We start from the raw sequence: 25,096 nt of genomic DNA on the forward strand, positions 1-25,096 counted from the left end.
GCGTTAATGCCGCCGAAATTTGGGACAATTAGTTTTGTTAGGGCCTTCGACATCCCCTTTCTTTTTGGTCCAGATCGGTCCAGATTTGGATATAGCTGCCATATAGACCGATCTCTTGATTTAAGGTTTTGGGCCCATAAAAGGTTTATTTACTGTCCGATGTCGCCGATATTTGGGACAGTGTGTTGGCTTCGGCTCTTCGATATCCTTCTTCACTTTGGCCCAGATCGGTCCAGATTTGGATATAGCTGCCATATAGACCGATCTCTCGATTTAAGGTTTTGGGCCCATAAAAGCGCATTTATTGTCCTATGTCGCCGAAATTTGGGACAGTTAGTTGTGTTAGGGCCTTCGACATTCCTTTTCTATTTGGTCCAGATCGGTCCAGATTTGGATATAGCTGCCATATACACCGATCTCTCGATTTAAGGTTTTGGGCTTATAAAAGGCGCATTTATTATCCGAAATCGTCGAAATTTGTCCCGATTTGGATATAGCTGCCGTATAGACCGATATCTCGATTTAAGCTTTTGGGGCCATATTGTCCGATTCGGCGGAAACTTAGGACAGTCAGTTGTGTTAGGCCACTCGATATCCTTCTTCAATTCAGTGACAGCTACTCTGGATGGAACATTCCACTATCGGCAACCTGTGGACGCGCCCGGTAGCTCGCAGCTTAGCTTCTCGTGACAGCAATAATCACCACACATATCGGACCTCAATGTTCCAGCTTGTGTGGTGCTCACAGCTATCCCGTGCCGATTTAGATATAGCTCCCATATAAACCGATCTCCCGATTTGACTTCTTGAGCCCCTAGAAGCCACAGTTTTTGTACAATTTGGCTGAAATTTTACATGTAGTGTTCTGTTATGACTTTCAACAACTGTGCCAAGAATGGTCCAAATCGGTTTATAACCTTGGGTCTTGACTTCTTGAGCCTCTAGAGGGCGCAATTCTCGTCCGCTTTGACAGAAATTTTGCACGTAGTGTTTTGGTGTCACTTCTAACATCTGTGTTAAGTATGGTTAAAATCGGTCCATGTTTTGATATAGCTGCCATATAAACCGATCTTGGGTCTTGACTTCTTGAGCCTCTAGAGGGCGCAATTCTTATCCGATTTGGCTGAAATTTTGCACGACGTGTTTTGCTATGACTTCCAACAACTATACCAAGTATGGTTCAAATCGGTCCATGTTTTGATATAGCTGTCATATTAACGGATCTTGGGTCTTGACTTCTTGAGCCTCTAGAGGGCGCAATTCTAGTCCGTTTCGACTGAAATTTTGCACGAGGTGTTTTGTTATCACTTCCAACAACTGTGCTAAGTATGGTTAAAATCGGTCCATGTTTTGATATAGCTTCCATATAAACCGATCTTGGGTCTTGATTTCTTGAGCCTCTAGAGGGCGCAATTCTCGTCCGTTTTGACTGAAATTTTGCATGAGGTGTTTTGTTATGACTTTCAATAATTGTGCTAAGTATGGTGCCATATAAACCGATCTGGGATCTTGTCTTCTTGAGCCTCTAGAGGGCGCAATTCGCATCCGATTTGACAGAACCTTCACCATGCGTTTCTAATATGGTCTGAATCGATCAATAGCTTGTTTTCTTTTTAGTTTTTTTTTTTATAATTTTGTTTCATGACATTTTATTTTTTTATTCATTATTTTCTTTAATTCTTTGCCTTTCTTTGTTTTTTTTTTAATTTAAATAACCCTATGAGGGTAATAGAACTCTTTTTTATGAATTATCTCCATTTTGTTTTTTTTTTATCATAAAACGAGATATCTGCTACAAATACACCCACATGTTTACCCATAAAAAAAAATGAGTATACAAAAAAAATTGACGTTAATTAACCGCAGCAAAGAGCTACGAATTCGTTTGGCTTTTTGGCTGCATAGTAACGGCATACCATCTCCCTAAACCATAGCTAAGCAACCCACGAGCCAGTCAACCAACCTGCCTTCAGCACCTGCCAACTGGGTAAATTTTCAAAAACTATTATCGTCTAATTATAGCAAATAGTTAAGGAAAATGGCACAAAGAAGCCAACCGGCATGACCCAAAAACAAAAACGAAAAAAAAGCGATAGACTTGACTATAGGAACAAGAGCATTTTTTTTTTTCAAAATTATTGACGCCATATTGTCGGCCATTTTGCTGTCGCAGTCGTCATCAACAGCATGACTATTTTGTGGAGACGTGTATTTGACATAAAAAAAAAAGTTATTAGCATTTTTGTGCATTAACGAATTCCTTATCGCGTCCACTAACAAAACTGCCAGCGAAAAAAAAATCTATTATTCATTTAAAGCGTTTCGCAGCAGAGGTGTTAAAAACCCTAAAAAAAAGAATAAAGATTTGGTTTACATTTTTTTACGATTCTCCTGCGACACATGAAACTTATATGGGAATTATTTAAATTTCAATGAATTTTTGTTTTACAGCATTCGTGCCAATCAGCATGCGGAAACGTTACAGGCCCAATATGCTTTGGTGGTACAACAGCGAGACCAACTGTTGCATAAACTATCGCAGGCCGAAGATCGCGAATCGAAAAATCAAGCCGCCTTAACGAATTTACAATGTGCCCTGGAACAGTTTCAGAATGGTGAGTAAGAAACAAAAAGAAAACCTAAAATCTTTGTAGACTTGAAGAATTTTGTCTCTTCTCTCCTATAGACAAAGAAAACGATATTAAACTATCCACTCAGCGGCTGCGCAAGGAATTACAACAACATGTGGACAAGGAATCCCAACTGCATTTGGATATTGAACAATTGCAACAACAGTTGGCCGATGCCACTCAAGGTCTGAATGCTGCCGCCCGTCTCTCCGATCAATTGGAATCATGTCAACAGACCATAAATGTCTTGCGTGAAGAGGGTGAGTTAGTGCATATAAAGAGAGAATTGGATAGAGAGAGAGAGCATAACTAAAGGTTAAAGGGTATTGAGAATGTAACTAAACTACAATCATTGTTTTAATGTGTGAACTAACTTTTCAACTGTTATCCACCAATCCACCAAACAAAAAAAAAAATGAGAGAAAGAGAGAGAGAGTTTAAAAATCTGAGTATGAGTATGAGTATGTGCAATGTATAAAAGAGATGGCAATAGTGCAATGTGGAGAGATATTGAAACTCTCCACCGTATAAAATTAGATACTAAGTGGAGCAGAAAAGTTTCAGTGCGGATTGGAAAAGTTTTAGAAACTTTTAGGCTCCTAATAAACAATATTTATATAACGACTGCATTTTATAACAAGTAAAAGCGTGCTAAGGTCGGCCGGGCCGAATCTTACATACCCTCCACCATGGATCGCATTTGTCGAGTTCTTTTCCCGGCATCTCTTCTTAGGCAAAAAAGGATATAAGAAAAGATTTGCTCTGCCATGAGAGCGATAACAAGATAGGGTCCGGTTTGGACCACAATTAAATTATATGTTGGAGACCTGTGTAAAATGTCAGCCAATTCGAATAAGAATTGCGCCCTTTGGGGGCTCAAGAAGTAAAATAGAGAGATCGATTTATATGGGAGCTGTATCGGGCTATAGACCGATTCAGACCATAATTAACACGTATGTTGATGGTCAAGAGAGGATACGTCGTACAAAATTTCAGGCAAACCGGATAATAATTGCGACCTCTAGAGGCTCAAGAAGTCAAGATCCCAGATCGGTTTATATGGCAGCCATATCAGGTTATGAACCGATTTAAACCTCATTTGACACAGTTGTTGAAAGAAAAAATAAAAAACGTCATGCAAAATTTCAGCCAAATCAGATTGGAATTGCGCCCTCTAGAGACTCAAGAAGTCAAGACCCAAGATCGGTTTATATGACAGCTATATCAGGTTATGAACCGATTTGAGCTATACTTGGCACACTTGTTGGATATCATAAAAAAACATGTCGTGCAAAATTTCATTCCAATCGGATAAGAATTGCGTCCTCTAGTGGCTTAAGAAGTCAAGACCCAAGGTCAGTTTATATGGCAGCTATATCAGGTTGTGAACCGATTTGAACCATACTTATCGCAGTTGTTGGATATCATAACAAAACACGCCATGCAAAATTTCAGCCAAATCGGATAAGAACTGCGCACTCTAGAGGCTTAAGAAGCCAAGACCCAAGGTCAGTTTATATAGCAGCTATATCAGGTTCTGGACCGATTTGAAATATATTTGACACAGTTATTGAAAGCCATAATAAAACACGCCATGCAAAATTTCAACCAAATCTGATAAGAATTGCGCCCTCAAGAAGCTATAGAAGTCAAGACCTAAGGTCGGTTTATATGGCAGCTATATCAGGTTATCAACCGATTTAGACCATACAGTTGTCGGAAGTGATATCAAAACGCCACGTGGAAAATTTCAGCCAAATCGGATTGGAATTGCGCTCTCTAGAAGCTCAAGAAGTCAAGATCGGTTTATATGCCAGCTAAATAGAAACAAGGACCGATTTGGCCTATTTACAATCCCAACCGACCTACACTAATAAGAAGTATTTGGGCAAAATTTCAAGTGCTTAGCTTTACTCCTCCGAAAGTTATCGTGCTTTCTGACGTACGGGCGGACAGACTTGATCAGCATAAAAATCTAAGACGATCTAGTCAAGACCGTCCGTCTGTCTGTTGGAATCACGCTACACTCTTTAAAAATAGAGATATTGAGCTGAAACTTTGCACAGATTCTGTTTTGTCCATAAGCAGGTTAAGTTCGAAGATGGGCGATATGGGACTATATCTTGATATGGCCCCCCTATATACACGTTCGGCCGATTTAGGGTTTTAGGCCCATAAAAGCCACATTTATTATCCGATTTTGCTGAAATTTGGGATAGTAAGTTGTGTTAGGACCTTCGACATCCTTCGTTAATTTGGCTCAGATCGGTCCAGATTTGGTTATAGCTGCCATATAGACCGATCTCTCGGTTTTAGGTTTTGGGGCCATAAAAGGCGCATTTATTATACGATTTTGCTGAAATTTGGGATAGTGAATTGTGTTAGGCTACTCGACATCCCACTTCAATTTGGCCCAGATCGGTACAGATTTGGATATAGCTGCCATATAGACCGATCCTCCAATTTAGGGTCTTAGGCCCATAAAAGCCACATTTGTTATACGATTTCGCTGAAATTTGGGACAGTGGGTTGTGTTAGGTCCCTTGACATACTTCTGCAATATGGAATAGATCGGTACAGATTTGGATATAGCTGCCATATAGACCGATCCCTCGGTTTTAGGTTTTGGGGCCATAAAAGGCGCATTTACTGTCCGATTTTGCCAAAATTTGAGACAGTGAGTTGTGTTAGGCTCTTCGACGTCTTTCATCAATTTGGCCCAAATCGGTCCAGATTTGGATATAGCTGGCAAATAGACCGATCTCTCGATTTAAGGTTTTGGGCTTATAAAAGGCGTATTTATCGTCTGATGTTGCCAAAATTTAGGACAGTGAATTAAGTTAAGTTCCTTTACATACTTCTGCAATATGGCAGAGATCGGTCCAGATTTGGATATAGGTGCCATATAGACCGTTCTCTCGATTTAAGGTTTTGGGCCCATAAAAGGCTCATTTATTTTCCGATGTGGCCAAAATTTGGGACAGTGAGTTGTCTTAGGCCTATCGACATCTTTCTTCATTTTGACCCTGATCGGTTCAAATTTGGATATAGCTGCCATATAGACCGATCTCGTGATTTAAAATTTTGGGCCTATAAAAGGCGCATTTTTTGTCCGATGTCGTCAAAATTTAGGACAGTGAATTAAGTTAAGCCCCTTGACACACTTCTGCAATATGGCAGAGATCGGTCCAGATTTGTATATAGCTGTCATATAGACCGATCTCTCGGTTTTAGGTTTTGGGCCCATAAAAGGCTTATTTATTTTCCGATGTGGCCAAAATTTGAGACAGTGAGTTGTGTTAGGCTCTTCGACATTTTTCTGCAACTTGGCCCAAATCGGTCCAGATTTGGATATAGGTGCCATGTAGACCGATTTCTCGATTTAAGGTTTTTGGGCCTATAAAAGGCGCACTTTTTGTCCGATGTCGCCAAAACTTAGGACAATGAATTATGTTAAGCCCCTTGACATACTTCTGCAATATGGCAGAGATCGGTCCAGATTTACATATAGCTGATCCATATAGACCGATCCCTTTGTTTTAGGTTTTGGGGCCATAAAAGGCGCATTTATTGTCCGATTTTGCCAAAATTTGAGACAGTGAGTTGTCTTAAGCTTGTCGACATCTTTCTTCATTTTGGCTCTGATCGGTTCAAATTTAGATATAGCTGCCATATAAACCGATCTCTCGATTTATGGTTTTGGCCCTGTAAAAGGCGCATTTATTGTCCGATGTCGCCAAAATTTGGGACAGTGAGTTGTGTTAGGCCCTTCGACAGCGCTCTTCAGTTTGGCCCAGATCGATTGAGATTTGGATATAGCTGCCATATAGACCGATCCTCCTATTTAGGGTCTTAGGCCCATAAAAGCCACATTTATTATACGATTTTGCTAAAATTTGTGACAATGAGTTGTCTTAGGCCTATCGACATCTTTCTTCATTTTGGCCCTGATCGGTTCAAATTTGGATATAGCTGCCATATAGACCGATCTCTCGATTTAAGGTTTTGGGCCTATAAAAGGCGCATTTATTGTCCGATGTCGCCGATGTAACTTGTTTTATGTAAGATTTATTTTTAAAACAAAGAGTTTTAAGGATTGTAAAGAGTGATTAAACGTTATATAGTGATAGAGTGTTATAGGGAAACATATTACAGCGAATTTGGCTTATTACGAAAGACTAAAAATTGGAGATTTTAGGAGAAAAGGAGGCTTTTTTTTATTGCCTTAGGATATTAAGGGTTATGTGTACTACACCGTGGCGCAGAGGTTAGCAAGTCCGCCTGTGACGCTGAACGCCATGGTTCGAATCCTGGCACGACCATCAGAAAAAATTTTCAGCTGTGGCTTTCTCCTTCTAATGCTGGCAACAATTGTGAGGTACTATGCCATGTAAAACTTCTCTCCAAACAGGAGTCGCACTGTGGCACGTAGTTCGGACTCGGCTATATAAAGGAGGCCCTTTATCATGGAGCTTAAACTTGAATCGGACTGCACTCATTGATAGGTGAGAAGTTTGCCATGTTCCTTAGTGGAATATTCATGGGCAAAATTTGCATTGCATTGCATTTGTGTGCTATAAGATCATCTCTATTATACATTGCACTCTCAATATAACTCCAACAAAAAGGGTAAACAAATATATAATCCCAAAAAAAACATTATTTTATAAAGATAAAAACATATGCACTCCCCTTTCCACCATCACCAACGATTGATCCTTTTGTTCTAATAATCACCATTTCATCACCATTAAGAAAATACACCATTACCACCATCACCACCACCACCAAACCCACCTCCACTGTTACAAAAATATAAAACAATACAAAAGGAAAAGCAAAAACGCAAAAGATCCAATGCAAAAAACCTATATTTATACATATATATGTTTATGATGTGATTCTTAAAAATAAATATCAGCTGGTAATTCTGGGATTTATATACGTTTGCATCCCCCGGAATTTCAGTTGGTATCAGTTTTTTCGAATTAATTTCTTACACCATAATTAATCTATACAGCAAATGCAAAAAACATCCATGATGCAAACGTCAATCAGCGATTAATAAATTGTGAATTATTTTAAATCCATTGATAATAATTTGGTTTTTCTAAAAAAAAGTTGCAAACATTTTCTATAATATTTTTGTTTTAGTTTTATTAACATTTATTTTTTTTTTTAATTTTTTTAAATTTATTTCCTTGATTTTTCGAATGTTTATATATGTGTGTTTCTTTTCTCCTTTAGATTTTAATTATTATTTTTATTTGTGTTGTACATTTTCATATAACCATGTTTACTAATATTTTTGATAGTTATATTGGTTGCCCAAAAAGTAATTGCGGATTTTTCATATAGTCGGCGTTGACAAATTTTTTCACAGCTTGTGACTCTGTAATTGCATTCCTTCTTCTGTCAGTTATCAGCTGTTACTTTTAGCTTGCTTTAGAAAAAAAGTGTAAAAAAAGTATATGTGATTAAAGTTCATTCTAAGTTTTATTAAAAATGCATTTACTTTCTTTAAAAAAATCCGCATTAACTTTTTGGGCAACCCAATCACAGAAAATTGAAAATAGTTTGGGGTAATTGTACGATTTTATAGATTTTAGGTGAAATTGTTTAAAACAAAATTGCCATGAAATTTTCTTAAAAGACAACATTTCTATGAAATTTTCTCCAAATACAAAATTTCTATGAAATTTTCTCCAAATACAAAATTTCTATGAAATTTTCTCTAAAGACAAAATTTCTATGAAATTTTCTCCAAATACAAAATTTCTATGAAATTTTCTCTAAAGACAAAATTTCTATGAAATTTTCTCTAAAGAAAAAATGTCTATGAAATTTTCTCTAAAGTCAACATTTCTATGGAATTTTCTCTAAAGAAAAAATGTCTATGAAATTTTCTCTAAAGACAAAATTTCTACGAAATTTTCCCTAAAGACAAAATGTCAATAAAAAAAAACCATAGCCTTAGCTTGAATGGGTAACCCACCACAAAGGTGAGTTCGTCATGCTAGGACCACTGCAGTACCATAGAAAGAAATGAAATATAGGTGAGAAGGGAAAGGAAAAGTATAAGTCCCCTGATAAGACGTGACGACGAGTCCGAGAGATTTAAAACAAGTGAAAGCGCTTTAAGTTTGGCCGGGCCGAATCTTATAAACCTACCCTTCACCATGGATCGCATGCGACAAGCCTTTTGAATGGCTTTTTCAAATATATAAGAGCTTTATCAAGGACCGTACTTGTCTTGGCTCTTAGAAGTCATAGAAAAATACCACCTCCAAGATTTCAGGCAAATCGACTAATAATCGCGCCCTCCAGAGGCTTAGGAAGTCATGTTCGGTTCGGTTTATATGGCAGCTATACGAGGGTTGCCTTTTATATTTCGGGATTGGACAACCCTTGTGTTGCAATCTGTCAATTGACAGCTTTATCGTAAAGCTTGACATTTTTGATGTTATACGTACTCAGAACGTTTTGTTTACAATAACTGAAAAGATTCATCTCGCGCATAAATTTAATTAAATCGTGAACATTTTTGTGCGATTATTTTTTACAACTTTCGACGTGGTTTAACTCAACAACAGTGTATCGATGAACTTTATTCAGTTTTTTAATATGAAACTCCTTCAAGGACCAGTGTTTATTGATGGTATGTTAAATTCAACCGAGTTCGTAGTTCATTTCAAGACGAATTTCGTGAAGGTCGTCCAAAATCATTGTCATGTGACCTATTGTGAGATTGAGACAATCGTAGGCACCCGTCTTCTTGGGTGTATAGAATGTTCCATTTACAGAAAGCGCAAAATACCTGGGTGTTTTGCTGGACAGGAAATTGAACTTCAATCCAACATTTTAGAAAGGGCAAGGCAGGCAATTCTTGCCCTATACACCTGCAAAAGAGCCGTTGGCAAAAGTTGGATGATTAGACAGCACGTTTTGCACCGGGTATATACTGCAGTTGTCAGACCTGTAATGCTATATGGTGTTATGGTCTGGTGGACGGCGCTTCAAAAGTCCACCTACTGTTCAATACTCTCCCAGATCCAAAGGATGGCTTTTTTATGTATCACAGCCGCACATAGGACTACACCTTCTGATGCACTGAATGTAATTGCATAAATATCTTCTCAGACAGCCAACGGCCATTAAATTACTGGAGAACGTATTTCTGAACATTAAAACCGCCCTCGACTGCTGCAGATCTCTCGAAGAGATGGCTGAACAGTTCAATATTCACCTGTTCTGGTCGCCGGGCCACAGAGATATCTTAGGGAATTGTAAAATGGACGAGCTTGCGAGACTAGGAACTACCTTACACACTCCAGGGACATTGGAATCTGTGGGTATGCCTCTAGCGACATGTAAGCTAAGTTTTTAGGAATGTTCAAATTTGCATTGATAACTGCAGTGTGCCCCTGTCCAAAGACGGAAGTCTAAAATCCGGCATTTGATATCTTCGATGGAACAGGCTGGAACATTGAGGTCCCATTTGTGTGGTATTATTTGCTGTCACGAGAAGCTTAGCTGCGAGCTACCGGGCGCGTTCACATGTTGCAGATTGTGGAATGCTCCATGCGAAGTAGCTGCAACGGCAATCGCGAACAATCAGCGGTATCGAGCGGATAGTCTCAGTGAGAGGTCGGGCGGCACCGGCTCTTGCACAAATGCTGAGTGCCTGTGATGCTCGATATGATAAGGCGAGTTATTGGCGCCTATAAATAACCAATGGCCACCCTGTGCCCGCGCGATCGATCCCTTGGACCGCTTGCTTGCTCACCTACATAAGCTTGACGAGGATCGCTACCTCTACTCGCAATGTGGCTACAACAAGTATGAAGTATGCGTGTTGTGCCCCACTAAAGTTTTCCGTTGATAGTCTCTCCCTCGCCTTCAGGTCTTTCACTCTTCCAGAGTATTGAGTAAAAAAGATGACAGATTGATGGGCCTTTGTCGTGCTGGAGAGAGATCGATTTATATGTGAGCTGTATCAGGCTATAGACTGATTTAGATCATAAAAAACACGTATGTTGATGGTGATGAGAGAATCCGTCGTACATACGTAGGCAAATCGGATAATAATTGCGACCTCCAGCGGCTCAAGAAGTCAAGACCCCAGATCGGTTTATATGGCAGCTATATCCGTTTATTGACCGATTTGAACCTAATTTAGCACAGTTGTTGCTAAATTAGGATAAAAGTTGCGCCCTCTAGGGACTCAAAAAGTCAAGATTCAAGATCGGTTTATATGGCAGATATATCGGATTTTGGACCGATTTGAACCATACTTGGCACAGTTGTTGAATATCATAACAAAAGACGTCGTGCAAAATTTCATTTCAATCCCACCAATTTGATCCCAATTTAGCACAGTTGTTGGAAGTCATAGCGAAACACGTCGTGAAAAATTTCATTCCAATCGGATAAGAATTGCGCCCTCTAGAGGCTCAAGAAGTCAAGACCCAAGATCGGTTTAGTGGCAGCTATATCTAAACATGGACCGATATGGCCCATATACAATCCCAACCGACCTACAAAGTATTTGTGCAAAATTTCAAGCGGCTAGCTTTACTCCTTCGAGAGTTAGCGTTTTTTCGACAGAGAGACGGACAGGCAGACGGACGGACATGGCTAGATCGACATAAAATGTTACGACTATCAAGTAAATATACACTTTATGGGGTCTCAGACGAATATTTCGAGTAGTTACAAACAGAATGACGATATTAGTATACCCCCATCCTTTTTATACTCTCCACCATAGTGGAGGGTATAAAAAGGACGAACGGACAGACAAATGAACGGAGAGACAGACATATAAACGGACGGATAGAAAAGAAATACGGACGGACAGAAATACGAATGGACAGACAGGGAGCGGATGAACAGACAGAATTACAGACGGGACATACGTATAGGCAGACAGACAGGCAAAACTGATAGCCAGAAAAACAGAAGGACTGACTAAAAATTAGACGGATGGACAGAATAGAAATACGTATGGATAGACAGAAAAATAGACGGACAGGCAGTAAAACTGATGGATAAATAGAAAAAAGGACGAACGGACAGACAAATGGGGAGAGACATTTAAAAGGACGGATAGAATAGAAATGCGGACGGACAGAAATACGAATGGACAGACAGAAAAAAAACTGGACATACGTATAGGCAGACAGACAGGCAAAACTGATAGCCAGAAAAACAGAAGGACTGACTAAAAATTGGACGGACAGACAGAAAAGAAATACGAATGGATGGATGGATAGACAGAAAAATAGACGGACAGGCAGAAAAACTGATGGATAAATAGAAAAAAGGACGAACGGACAAACAAATGGGGACAGACATATAAATGGAGGGATAGAAAAGAAATACGGACGGACAGAAGATGGACAGGCAGAGAAACGGATGGACAGAGAGAAAAACAGACGGGATATACGTATAGGCAGACAGACAGGCAAGTATAAAAAAAAACGGATAGCCAGAAAGACAGAAGGACTAACTAAAAATTGGACTGACGGGCAGAAAAGAAATACGGGCGGACGGACAGAAATACGGGTGGATAGACAGAAAATTAGACGGACAGACAAAAAAGGACAGATAAATAGAAAAAAGGACGGACGGACAGACAAAAAAGGACAGATAAATAGAAAAAGAACGAACCGACAGACAAATGGAGACAGATATATGAATGGACGGATAGAACAGAAATGCGGACGGACAAAAATATGAATGGACAGACAGGGAAACGGATGGACAGACAGAAAACAGAAGGAACATACGTATGGCAGACAGACAGGCCAAACTGATAGCCAGAAAGACAGAAGGACTGACTAAACATTGGGCGGACAGATAGAAAAGAAATACGGACGGACGGCCAGAAATACGGATGGATAGACAGAAAAGTAGACGTACAGACAAAAAACGGACGGATAAATAGAAAAAAGGAAGGACGGACAGACAAACGGATGAACAGACAGACATATAACTAGAAGGATAAAAAAGAAATGCGGATGGACAGAAATACGAAGGTACAGACTGAGAAACAGATGGTCGGAAAACCGACGGACAGACAGAAAAACGGATGGATAAACTGAAAAATGGACAGATAAATGGAAAAAAACGGATGGAGAGACAGACGGACGGATGGATAGACAAATGGACGAACAGACAGAGATTTAAACGGGCGGATAGAAAAGAAATGCGGAAGGATAGAAATACGAAAGGATAGACAGAGAAACAGATGGACAGAAAAACCGACGGACAGACAGAAAAACGGACGGATAAACTGAAAAATGGACAGATAAACGGAAAAAACGGACGGAGAGACAGACGGACGGATGAATAGCCAGACGGACGGACGAACAGACAATCATATAAATGGATGTAATGAAGGATAGACGGATGGATGGACGGGGGGACGGGCAGAAAGACAGATTGGCACAGACTTACAGATCAACATTGTCAGTTCGTCTTGAAATATTTCAACGATGATAATATAAATTCTATATGGGATTGGAAATGAATATTTCGATGTGTTACAATGGGAATGGTAGGAAGTGTATACCCCATCCTATTTATGGTGGTGGCTATCAAAAGGATTTTTTATTAAATTGTAAAATAAGTTTCATTAACGGGAAATGGGTATTACTTTATATGTAAGGCTATTACTCTGTAGCTCTAACCAGGTATTAGGTATTCCTACATTACATACATACATATGTACATTAAACATCAATTTGCTACTCATCTGTTCATGCTTCATTATAACTACCTTACCAAACATAACTTTTTTAATTTTTTTTTTATAAAAATCAGTTACAGTTTGTATCATTATTTTTTTTTTGAATTAAACTTTGTTTCGATAATAACTCTTCTTCGACTTGAAAAAAAAAAAAAAATGGTATATTATTTATCTCTAAAACCAAATGTCCGTTTTCAAGCAATCTCATTATGTAATGTGATGATACCAAAATTTTTCCGATCACGTTGCATGTGGAGATTACTTGGCCTGACATTGAAGACTTCATTTTGTTTTGAGTTTCGTTTGTATTTTTTTCATTAGTTTTTTCGCTATCCTCTAATTTTGGTTTTTGAAATTGTGTTTGTCCCCCTTTTTTTTTGTAAAATAAAAATTAAAAAAAAAAATTAATTATTAATTTAATTTTTGTTAATTTCTGAGCATGATTTGAAAAAAAAGCTTTTCTTTTTCCTAATATTAAAAAACAAGCAACTTTGTGGGTTAAGCCCTTAGGCAGTGTTCGTGTGATGACCCGCTACCGGTTGGAGAAACTGCTTTCGTCTGGGAGAGTATTACATTAGGTACTGGTGTGCTATTGTTCAAAGTTTGTTTGTACAACAAAATCTAAACTGACCAGTACTTATGTCATACTTACAGTCAGATGGAATGTATATAACAACGCATGGAATCGAACTTCGCCCCCCCCCCCCCCAAAAAAAAAAAAAAAAAAAAAAAAAACCAAGTGAATGATATTTTTAAGAAAATATAAAAAAAAGTGTGCAACGAAAGCATGAATAGTCATCCAAAAAGAAAAAAAAAGTGAAGTTTCAAAAAAAAAGTTTTTCCATCCCTTATTTCCTCATTGATAAACTCTCCTTGATTTCATCCATTTAAAATTAAATTTTCTTTCTCTCCCCTTTTTCTTCTATTTTCTTTAGTGGAAACCCTGAAACACCAAAATCTGACCTTGGAACAGAAATTAACCTCTGCGGAATCTAGTCAATCGGATAAAATTGAAAAAACCCTCATTAAGAGTCTCTTAATTGGCTATGTGGTCAGCACGAATCCCAATGACAAGCAGCAGATATTGCGCATGATATCCTCTGTGTTGGACTTCAATCAAGGTGAAACCGATAAAGTGGGTCTCAACAAACAGCAGGGTGGTTGGTTGGGTTCACTGTTGGGAGGAGGCGGAGGTGGTTCATCAGGTAAATATTCAAATTTTGTATTAGCAAAAATTCCAAGAAGTTGGAATTTAAATAAAAATTTCTTGGAATGTGTGTTAAAGAAATAAAAATTAGAGAAACACAAGTAAAATGGCGTTACGTTCGGCCGGGCCGAACTTTGGATACCCTCAACCTTTGGTATATATGTAAACCACCTTCCGTCAAAATCCGGTGAAAAATGCATACCTTATGCCAAATAGCAGCTATATAGAAATATGTTCCGATTTGGACCAAATACTAATAAGTACAAGTCATTGTTCAATTGTGTATAGCAAAATATTGGTCTTTTTAGTAGCTATATCTAAAAATAAACCGACCTGAAACATAAGCGACACAGACGTCGAAAAGCCTAACATAGGTCACTGTGTCACATTTCAGTGAAATCGGATTTTAAAAGCGCCTTTTATTGGGCCAAGGTTTTTCATCGAGATATTGGTCTATATGGCAGCTATATGCAAATCTGAACCGATTTTGGTCAAGTTGCAGAAAAATGTTGAAGATCCTAACACAACGCACTGTCCCAAATTTTGGCGAAATTGGACAATAAATGCGCCTTATATGGCCCAAAACCTTAAATCGAGAGATCGGTCTATATGGTAGCTATATTCAAATCTGGACCAATCTGGGCCAAATTGAAAAATAATATCGAAAGTTTTATCACAACTCACTGTCCCAAATTTCAGCAACTTCGGACAAAAAATGCGCCTTTTATGGCCTCAAAACCTAAAACCGAGAGATCGGTCTTTATGGCAGCTATATCCAAATCTGCACCGATCTAAGCCAAATTAAAGAAGGATGTTGAAGAGCCCAACACAACGCACTGTCCCAAATTTTAAAAAAATCGGGTAATAAATGTGGCTTTTATGGGCCTTAGACCCTAAATCGGAGAATCGGTCTATATGACAGCTATAGCCGAATCTAGACCGATCTTGGCCAAATTGGCGAATGATGTCGAAGGGCCTAACACAACTCACTGTCCCAAATTTCAGCAAAATCGGATAATAAACGCGACTTATATGGGTCAAAGACCTTAAATCGAGTGATCGGTCTATATGGCAGCTATATACAACTCTGGACCGATCTGTGCCATATTGCAGAAGTATGTCAAGGGACCTAACACAACCCACTGTAACAAATTTCAGCAAAATCGAGTAATAAATGTGGCCTTTAAGGACCTAAGACCGTAAATCGGCGGATCGGTCTATATGGGGGCTATATCGAGATATAGTCCGATATAGCCCATCTTCGAACTTAACCTGCTTATGGACTAAAAAAGAATCTGTGCAAAGTTTCAGCCCAATATCTCTATTTTTTTAAGGACTGTAGCGTGATTTCAACAGACAGACGGACGGAAATGTCTAGATCGTCTTAGATTTTTACGCTGATCAAGAATATATATATTATATAGGGTCGGAAATGGATATTTCGATGTGTTCCAAACGGAATGACAAAATGAATATACCCCTATCCTTCGGTGGTGGGTATAACAAGTAAAAGCGTGCTAAGCTCGGCCGGGCCGAATCTTATATACCCTCCACCATGGATCGCATCTGTCGCGTTCTTTGCGCAGTATCTCTTTTTAGGAAAAACAAAGAATAATGAATATGGACGGAGGAGGAGCGATATCAAGTTATAGTCCGATTCGGGGCTCAAGAAGCAAAATCGGGAGATCGCAAAATCGGATAGGAATTGCGCCTTCTAAAAGTTCAAGGAATCAAGACCCCCGATTGGTTTATATAGCAGCTATCGCACAGTTATTGGAAGTGATATCGAAACACCTCATGCAAAATTTCAGCCAAATCGGATAAGAATTGCGGCCTCTAGAGGTTCAAGACGTCAAGATTCCAGATCGGTTTATATGGCAGCTATATCAGGTTCTATACCGACTTACGCCATACTTAGCACAGTTATTGCAAGTCATAACAAAACACCTCATGCGAATTCGGATGAGAATTGCGCCCTCTAGAGGCTCAAGAAGTCAAGACCCATGATCGGTTTATATGTCAGCTATATCAGATTATAGACCGTTTTGAACCGTACTTCGCACAGTTATTGGAAATGACATCAAAACACTATGTGCAAAATTTCAGTCAAATTGGATGAGAATTGCGCCCTCTAGAGGCTCAAGAAGTCAAGACCCAAGATCGGTTTATATGGCAGCTATATCAAAACATGGACCGATTAAAACCGTACTAAGCGTAGTTGTTGGAAGTCATATCAAAACACCTCATGCGAAATTTCAGCCAAATCGGATGAGAATTGCGCCCTTTAGGGGCTCAAGAAGTCAAGACCCAAGATCAGTTTATATAGCAGCTATATCAAAACATGAACCGATTTAAACCATACTTAGTGTTGTTGTTGGAAATGCTACCAAAGCACTACGTGCAAAATTTCAATAAAATCGTATAGAAATTGCGCCCTCTAGAGGCTCAAGAAGTCAAGACCCAAGATCGGTTTAGAGGGCAGCTATACCAGGTTATAGACCGATTTGAACCATACTTAGCACAGTTGTTAAAAGAGATATCAAAACACTATGTGCAAAATTTCAGTCAAATCGGACAAGAATTGCGTCCTCTAGAGGCTCAAGAAGTCAAGACCCAAGATCGGTTTATATGGCAGCTATATCAAAACATGGACCGATTAAAACCATACTTAGCGTAGTTGTTAGAAGTCATATCAAAACACTATGTGCAAAATTTTAGTTAAATCAGATGAGAATTGCGCCCTCTAGAGGCTCAAGAAGTCGAGACCCAAGGTCGGTTTATATGGCAGCTATATCAAAACATGGACCTTTTAAAACCATACTTTGCGTAGGTGTTGGAAGTGATATCAAAAGACTATGTGAAAAATTTCGGTCAAATCGGACGAGAATTTCCATTTGGCCCATTTACAATTCCAACCGACCTTCGCTAATAAGAAGTATTTGTGCAAAATTTCAAGCGGCTAGCTTTACTCCTTCAAAAGTTAGCGTGCTTTCGACAGACAGACGGACGGACAGACGGACGTACAGACGGACGGACAGATGGACGGACATGGCTACTTCGACTTAAAATGTCACGACGATCAAGATTATATATACTTTATAGGGTTTTAGACGCATATTTCGAGGTGTTGCAAACAGAATGACGAAATTAGTATACGCCCATCCAATGGTGGAGGGTATACAAATTAACAAAATTTTGTCTTTTTGGAAAAAAATGAGACATTTTGCCCTTAAAAAAAATTTCTCGAAAACTCAATTTTTTTTTTAAATTTTTTATAAGGGCAAAATGTCGCAGACAAAATTTCTTACAAATTTCTTGGACATGGTCTGTTGAAATTGAAAATTTTGCTTTATAGAAAATTTTATTAAAAATTTTGTCTTTGGAGAAAATTTCATAAAAAATTTTGTGTTTAGATTTTTTTTTTTTATAAAATAAAATTTCTATTATTTGTACTATTTGTGTTTAGAGACAATTTTTTAAAAATTGTTTCTGTTTTAATAATCTTTTCAAATAAACAACATGGCGAAGAAACCTGTAGGAAATATGGACGTAAGTGATTTGATGGAGTTAATGAAAACTACAATGAATGGACTGTTGGAGGAAAAGCTTGCCAATCTTCCTACAAAACAAGATATAGAAGAAGTAAAAGATGGAGTATTAGCTGCCAAAGCCGAAATTGCACAACTAAAAGCTGAAAATCAAATGTTGAAAGATGAGATAAGCACATTGAGGGTCAAAATGCAGGAAGGTGAAGATAGTTTACGTTGGCTGGAACACCAAATATCGAACTCAAGACTCATTTTCAAAGGAATATCAAACATAAAACCACCGCTAAATGCTGTTATGCAGATATGCACGGAAAGATTGAATATCTCGCCTACAATCACATCAGCCCGCACAATTTTCGAACGAAATGGTACGCAAACCGTAATTGCCGATTTTGGAAATGAGAGTAATGCAATGGAAGTGCTCCGAAATACAAGAAATTTAGCAGGTACATCCATTTCGATAGATCGAGACCTTAATCCAAGAAGGCAGAAGAACAAAGTAGCCATGTTAATGGTCAGAAAGGAAATTTTAAACGAATCTAAAAAGTTTAAAATTATTGTAAGAGAGGACAGAATGAAGATCAATACCAAATGGTTCACCTGGGACAGTCGTAGTAATCTAATGTGTGGACGTGAAAAAGCCGAATCCGTTCTCAAGTCATTGTACGGAGAAGATATACGTACAACTTGCTTTAACAACATTTTTGAGAAAATTAATTCAAAAAACTAAAAACAAGGCGCGCTAAAGATAAAATAAAAATTCCCCATGATAATAAAAACAGCTTTAAACTTAAGATAATCTCCTATAACATCAATGGATTGTCTAATAAATATTTGTATCCACTTTTTTTTACGTATTTAAATGAATTCGATATTATTATTCTATTGGAAACCCATCTTATCATGGAAAATACAAGACAGGCAGAAAAATACTTTCCCGATCATTGTATAAACTGGATAAATGCTACAAGATTAAGCCGATTTGGAAGGGCAATTGGTGGAGTTATGATAGGTGTAAAAAGGTCATTAACAAAATATAACATCAGCTACCACTTTCATAGCACCAATGAAGTACAATGCTTGCATATCAAAACTGCCTACTCCACGCTGCGAATAATACCATTATATCTGAGAAGCGCAAACTGGTCTAATGATTACTCGATTGTTAAGAACTTCGTGGAACAGTCAGATTGCGATAATTACATTCTAATCGGAGACTTAAATATACGTATAGGCAATTTACAGCAAGATATTGCTCCACTATATAGAGAGCTATTTCCTGCTGGAAAAGCAATAAGAAAATCCAAAGATGAGGAAATAAATGCAAAGGGCCGAACATATTTGGAATTCTGCAACGAAAATAATCTGATGATTCTAAATGGGCAAACCAGAGGTGATGAAAATGGGAATCTTACGTTTATTAGTACTGTTGGGGAATCTGTGAATGATATCTGTTCAGTATCTCAATCTTTGTTGAAATATGTGGAAGGCTTTCATGTTGATGAAAAAATATGGTCTGACCATCTACCAATAGTTCTAACATTGGAATTAAACTCGCCGAATAATGCTGAAAAAAAGTTGAAATTATTACCTAAATTGCACTGGAAGGATGCAGATAAATATATTTACCAGAGCAAGCTTAATAGAAATTTGCAAACTATTCTGGAAAACAATGAAAGAATATGTCTAAAAGATTTGACTGGAGTTATAACAGCATCATCAGAAGCGACAATCACGTCAAAATTCACACCAAAGATGAAATGGTTCAATGAAACATGTCATTGGGCCAGAAGAAAGGTTTTTGAAAACTTGCGCAAATTTAGAAAAAATAACAATGAAATACAGAAGCAAAAATACTTAAGCGCAAAAAAGAAGTACAAAGAAGTATGTGAGATGAGCAAACGTAGGTACTTTTGTCTCATTAATGAAAAAATTAACAATATTAAAAATGGCAAAGAATGGTGGAAGCTAGTAAAAGAAATAAATAATCAAGAGCTTAAAATAAGTCATAAAATCTCAGTCGACATGTTAAAAGACTACTTCATACGGCTTTTGAATCCTGAGCAGACTTCATTACCAATACTATATGCCCCAATGCTAGCAACAGACCACTTGTTGGATATGGATATTACAGTGGACGAAGTTAAAGATATGCTACAAAATGTTAAACTGCACAAAGCGCCAGGGGAGGACAGAATTCCGTATGAATTTTTCATACACGCCACTGAAGGGTTTCTATCGGAATTAGCTCGTGGATACAACAAAGTGTATGAAAATGCAGATGTGGAAGATACATTTATAAAGACCATAATATTCCCGATCCACAAAAAAGGTTGTCTTAGTGATGTTTCGAATTATAGAGGAATCTCCTTTATGAACTGCGTTGCTAAAATCTTCATGGGAATCCTCAATGAAAGGCTTATTACCTGGATTGAAACACGAAAGTTACTGCTGGAATATCAGGCTGGATTTCGCAGAAATTATTCAGCCGCAGACAACATTTATAACCTTGCTGCAATAGTTAATATCAAGATGGCAGAAAAAAAGAAAGTATATGCCTTCTTCGTTGACTTCAAGGCTGCATTTGATAATGTCAGTCGAAGTCTACTAATTTATAAACTACATGAACTTGGTATTTCCTATAAATTTGTTAAAATGGTAGAAAGCATTTATAAAAACACAAAATCAGCAGTTTGGGCAGGTGAGGAAATATCTGAATATTTTGATACATTATCGGGCGTGAAACAAGGCTGTCTGTTATCCCCGCTGCTTTTCGCGTTATATCTCAATGACCTCCATGATTTTTTAAAAGGTGGCTTGTATATAGAGGGCTTGAATATAAGATTATTGCTATACGCCGACGATATCGTTATTTTGGCTGAGGATAAACAGATACTTCAACTTATGATAACGAATTTAGAAAAGTATTGCTCTAAATGGAATTTAACGGTCAACATGGCAAAGTCGAAGATAATTGTATTTCGAAAAGGAGGCAGATTAGCCGAACAAGAAAAATGGGTTTTTAAAGGAGAACAAATTGAGATAGTTTCACAATATAACTACCTTGGAGTAATTGTAACGCCACAAATGTCCTTTTTAAAACATATACAAAATCGAAATAGCCAATCGAAGAGTGCCATAAACGTCACATGGAAGAATTTTATAAATAAAGATGAGGTGCCCTTGGCCCAAAAGTGGAACATGTATCAAGCTGTGTGCAGGGCAATCCAATCATATGCTGCGCAAGTGTGGGGCCATTTACATTTTGACGAAGTAGATAAACTACAACGATTTTTTCTAAAACGTGTTCTGAGATTACCTGAATCAACACCAAACTACGCTATTTCAATTGAAACAGGTCTTGATGCTGGCCACATTTATACACTTAAACTGCACTTAAATTATATTTGGAGGACATTGTTTCAATATAACCAAGAAAGGTTACCGTGTCAATTAAGTAAAATAATAATTCGGAAACAGCTATTTTGGGTTAGATCCTTAAATGATTTATTAACCGAACTGGATATGCAGACAATAGAGGAAAATATTTCACCAAATGTCTGGAAATTTATGGAAGCGGCTCTTATAGAACGTGTAGCAACCAATAACAGAACAAAGGATTTGCGTAGAGCACGGCAAAGTAACTCACGTATCTATAAACACTTAGATCTAACACGAGGCACATGTTATTTCAATGGTAATTTCAACAGACAAGAAATCTCCTGGATTTTTAAAGCAAGGTGCGACCTAATTTGTCTTAGTGGAAATCGTTATATATCAGGCACAGATGAAAACAACAACTGTACTATTTGCAATATAAATGAAAAGGAAACACTTCAGCACTTTCTCGGTAACTGTCCAATTCTCAGAGAAATTAGAATACAAATATTTGGTAAACCCCACCTTCAACAACACGAAATCGTATCAATACTAGATGGACATGATGGGGCTGATTGGAAAAAATTAGTGTCTTATCTTATATCGGCGCTTAGATATCGAAAACTTATACTTAATGAATACAATTAAAACAAAACATAACGAAAAAGCCAAACAAACAAGAAACAAGAATATATGCTCTCTTTAACATATAAGTAAATGTACATATTTTTACCGACTGACGACATAATGTCATAGTCGTGAATCCACTTTATTTTTTTGTTTTGCCCAATTGTAATTAAAATTACATTTATATTTAAGAAAATTTTGAATTGTACCAATTATTAAGAAGAAATAAAGTGATACTACTACTACTACTACTACTAATCTTTTCAAATTTTGTTCCAGAGAAAATTTCCAAGAAATTTAACTTTTAGGGGAAATTTCTTTGGAAATTTAGAGAAAGTTTTTTTTTTAACATTTTTATGCTCACCACCATAGGATGGGGGTATACTAATCTAGTCATTCCGTTTATAACACCTCGTCTAATATTCGTCTAAGACCCCATAAAGTTTATATATTCTTGATGATCTCGACGTTCTGAGTCGATCTAGCCCTGTTCGTCCGTCCGTCCGCCTTTCGAAATTATGATAGAGGTCGAAGGCGTAAAGCTAGCCGATTGAAATTTTGCACAGATTCTGAATATTGTTTTAGGTCGTTGGGGATTGCAAATGGGCCATATCGGTTCAGATTTAGATATAGCCCCCATATAAACCGATCTCCCATTTGGACTTCTTGAGCACTTGGAAGCCTTAACTTTCATCCGATTTGGCTGAAATTTTGCATGTGGTGTTCTGTTATGTCTTCCAACAATTGTTCTTAGTACGGTCCGAATCAGTTTATAACCTGATATATCTCCCATATAAACCGATCTCCCGATTTGACTTCTTGAGCCCCTGGAAGCCGCAATTTTTGTCCAATTTGGCTGAAATTTTGAATGTTGTGTTTTATTATGACTATTAACAACTATGCCAAGTACGGTTCAAATCGGTCTTTAACCTGATATAGCTGCCATATAAACCGATGTCCCGAAATGACTTCTTGTGCCCTTACAAGCCGCAATTTTAGTCCGAGTTGGTTGTTATGACTTCCAACAAATGTGCCAAGTACGGTTCAAATCGGTCTATAACCTGATAAAGGTCCCATATAAACCGATCTCCCGATATGATATCTTGAAGCCCTGCAAGCCCCAGGTTTTGTCCGATTTGGTTGACATTTTCTTTGTTTCTTCCAACAACTGTGCCAAGTATGGTCCAAATCGATCTATAACATGGTGTAGATCCCATGTAGACCGGTCTCTCGATCACCTTGTTCGGTTCCTAGAAGCTTTAGTTTTTGCTGGTTTGACAGAAGTTTGGTATGTAAAATAAAATTATGCCCTACATCAAATTTTTTTTTTGTATAAAATCCATGGTGGTGGGTTCCCAAGATTCCGCCCGTCTGAACTTATCACGCTTTTACTTGTTAGTATTTAGATAAATTTTGTTTTAGAAAGAAATTCTTAAAAATTTTGTCTTTAGAGAAAAGTTTTTAGAAAAAAAATTTTAAGGGGAAATTCTTAAAACTTTTATTTTTGGGGAAAATTTCTTTAAAATTATGTTTGAAGAGAAAATTGGTTTGAAGTTTTGCTTTTAGAGAATATTTTGTGTTTTTGCTAAAGACAAAATTTCTAAGAATTTTCCTCTATTAACTTTTTTAAATTTTTGAATTTTGAGAAAATTTCTTAAAAACTATCAGAGAAATTGTAGAGAAAATTTCTTAGAAATTTTGTCTCTATAGTAAATTCAAAAAAAAAAAAATTGTTTTCAGAAAATATTTCCCATCATAGAAACCTTTTTTATACATAATTTTTTTCTTGTTTTCCCCTCTCTTTCCGAATACAGGTTCCCATTCAAAGGAGAATTTAGTGCAGGCATTTGTTCAATTCCTTGAACAGGAATCTCAACCACAAACGCAGCAACAACAAATGCCCAATCTATTGAACATCACACAACATTCCTCCTCGCAGGGCAGCACCACCGGGGCAACTGGGGCCACACCGGCAACCTCAAGACGCTCTTCAAATATCACAAATCCCGCATTATCACAACAATCAAGTGGGGGTAACGCCACAGCGACAGCCCATAACACACCAGTGCCCATACAGCCTTTACTACTCACCTCCACGGTCTTGGATGATTTTTCGCCAACACGCAACTCAAGTTCCATACTGAAAGATATTCTAAGTGATTCCTGATTATTGTAATAGATTTAAGTTTTAAACCTTTCCTCCTTTGATTGATCCTTTCGCTTTAATTGCCCTAATTGCCCAATGTTTTGTAACGACGACAACGACAATTTTCCGAAACTTGACAATTTTTGTTCAATGGCAATGCCAGCTAATCATTCACACTACACATTGTGTGATTTATATATCCCTGCTGTTTTTTTGTCAATTATTTAATTTTTTTATGTATAAAATGTTATATCGTCAATTGTGCAACTTTTTTCTGTTTTTTTGTTTTTGCCTCCTCACTTTCCGTAGAGTTTTTGTTTTCGTTTCCGTTTCCGTTTTTTCCATTGGTCGTCCTGAATATGTTAATTACATAATTTTGAACGCCTGTATGTACGATTTGTAAATAAAAAAATTTTTGTTTTTTCTGAAAGACATTTTTATTATATAGAATTTAAATAAATTATATTGTATACAATATATATAAAAAAAACTACAATAATCTTATTATGATAGAATCAAATTAAAAATCTTCTAAATAAATAAAGATTTAAATTTTTAGATAAATGACAAAATGTCTTTAATTGAAGATTTTATTCATAACAGTATTATCACTATGTTAGGTTAGGTTGAAGAGAGGGTGCTGATATTAATCCACCTAATGCCACTATGGACATACACCTAAGCCAGTAATCGGCTATAAAGTAACCTCTAAAAAGAAAATTTTAAGTTAGGAATTCCGTGCTACTTACAAAACCCTTAATTGTTTTCAATACCACTCCCCTAAGTTGGTTCATGTCTGATATTATT

At 37.4% G+C, this 25,096-nt stretch overlaps 1 protein-coding gene across 2 annotated transcripts in view; it reads left to right on the forward strand.

The window, feature by feature from the left end:
* LOC106085029 (thyroid receptor-interacting protein 11) overlaps positions 1-24,563 on the forward strand; it is a 157,543-nt gene extending 132,980 nt beyond the window's left edge. For both annotated transcript variants that reach the window (XM_059367981.1, XM_059367982.1), the window contains exons 4-7: positions 2,452-2,615; positions 2,687-2,890; positions 14,319-14,588; positions 23,958-24,563. In XM_059367981.1, the coding sequence (XP_059223964.1) occupies positions 2,452-2,615; positions 2,687-2,890; positions 14,319-14,588; positions 23,958-24,310 (991 nt within the window). In that variant the 3' untranslated portion in view covers positions 24,311-24,563. The remainder of the gene's footprint in view (positions 1-2,451; positions 2,616-2,686; positions 2,891-14,318; positions 14,589-23,957) is intronic.
* The last annotated feature ends 533 nt before the right edge of the window (positions 24,564-25,096 follow it).

Source organism: Stomoxys calcitrans, chromosome 4 (genome assembly GCF_963082655.1).
Source record: "Stomoxys calcitrans chromosome 4, idStoCalc2.1, whole genome shotgun sequence".
NCBI lineage: Eukaryota > Metazoa > Arthropoda > Insecta > Diptera > Muscidae > Stomoxys > Stomoxys calcitrans.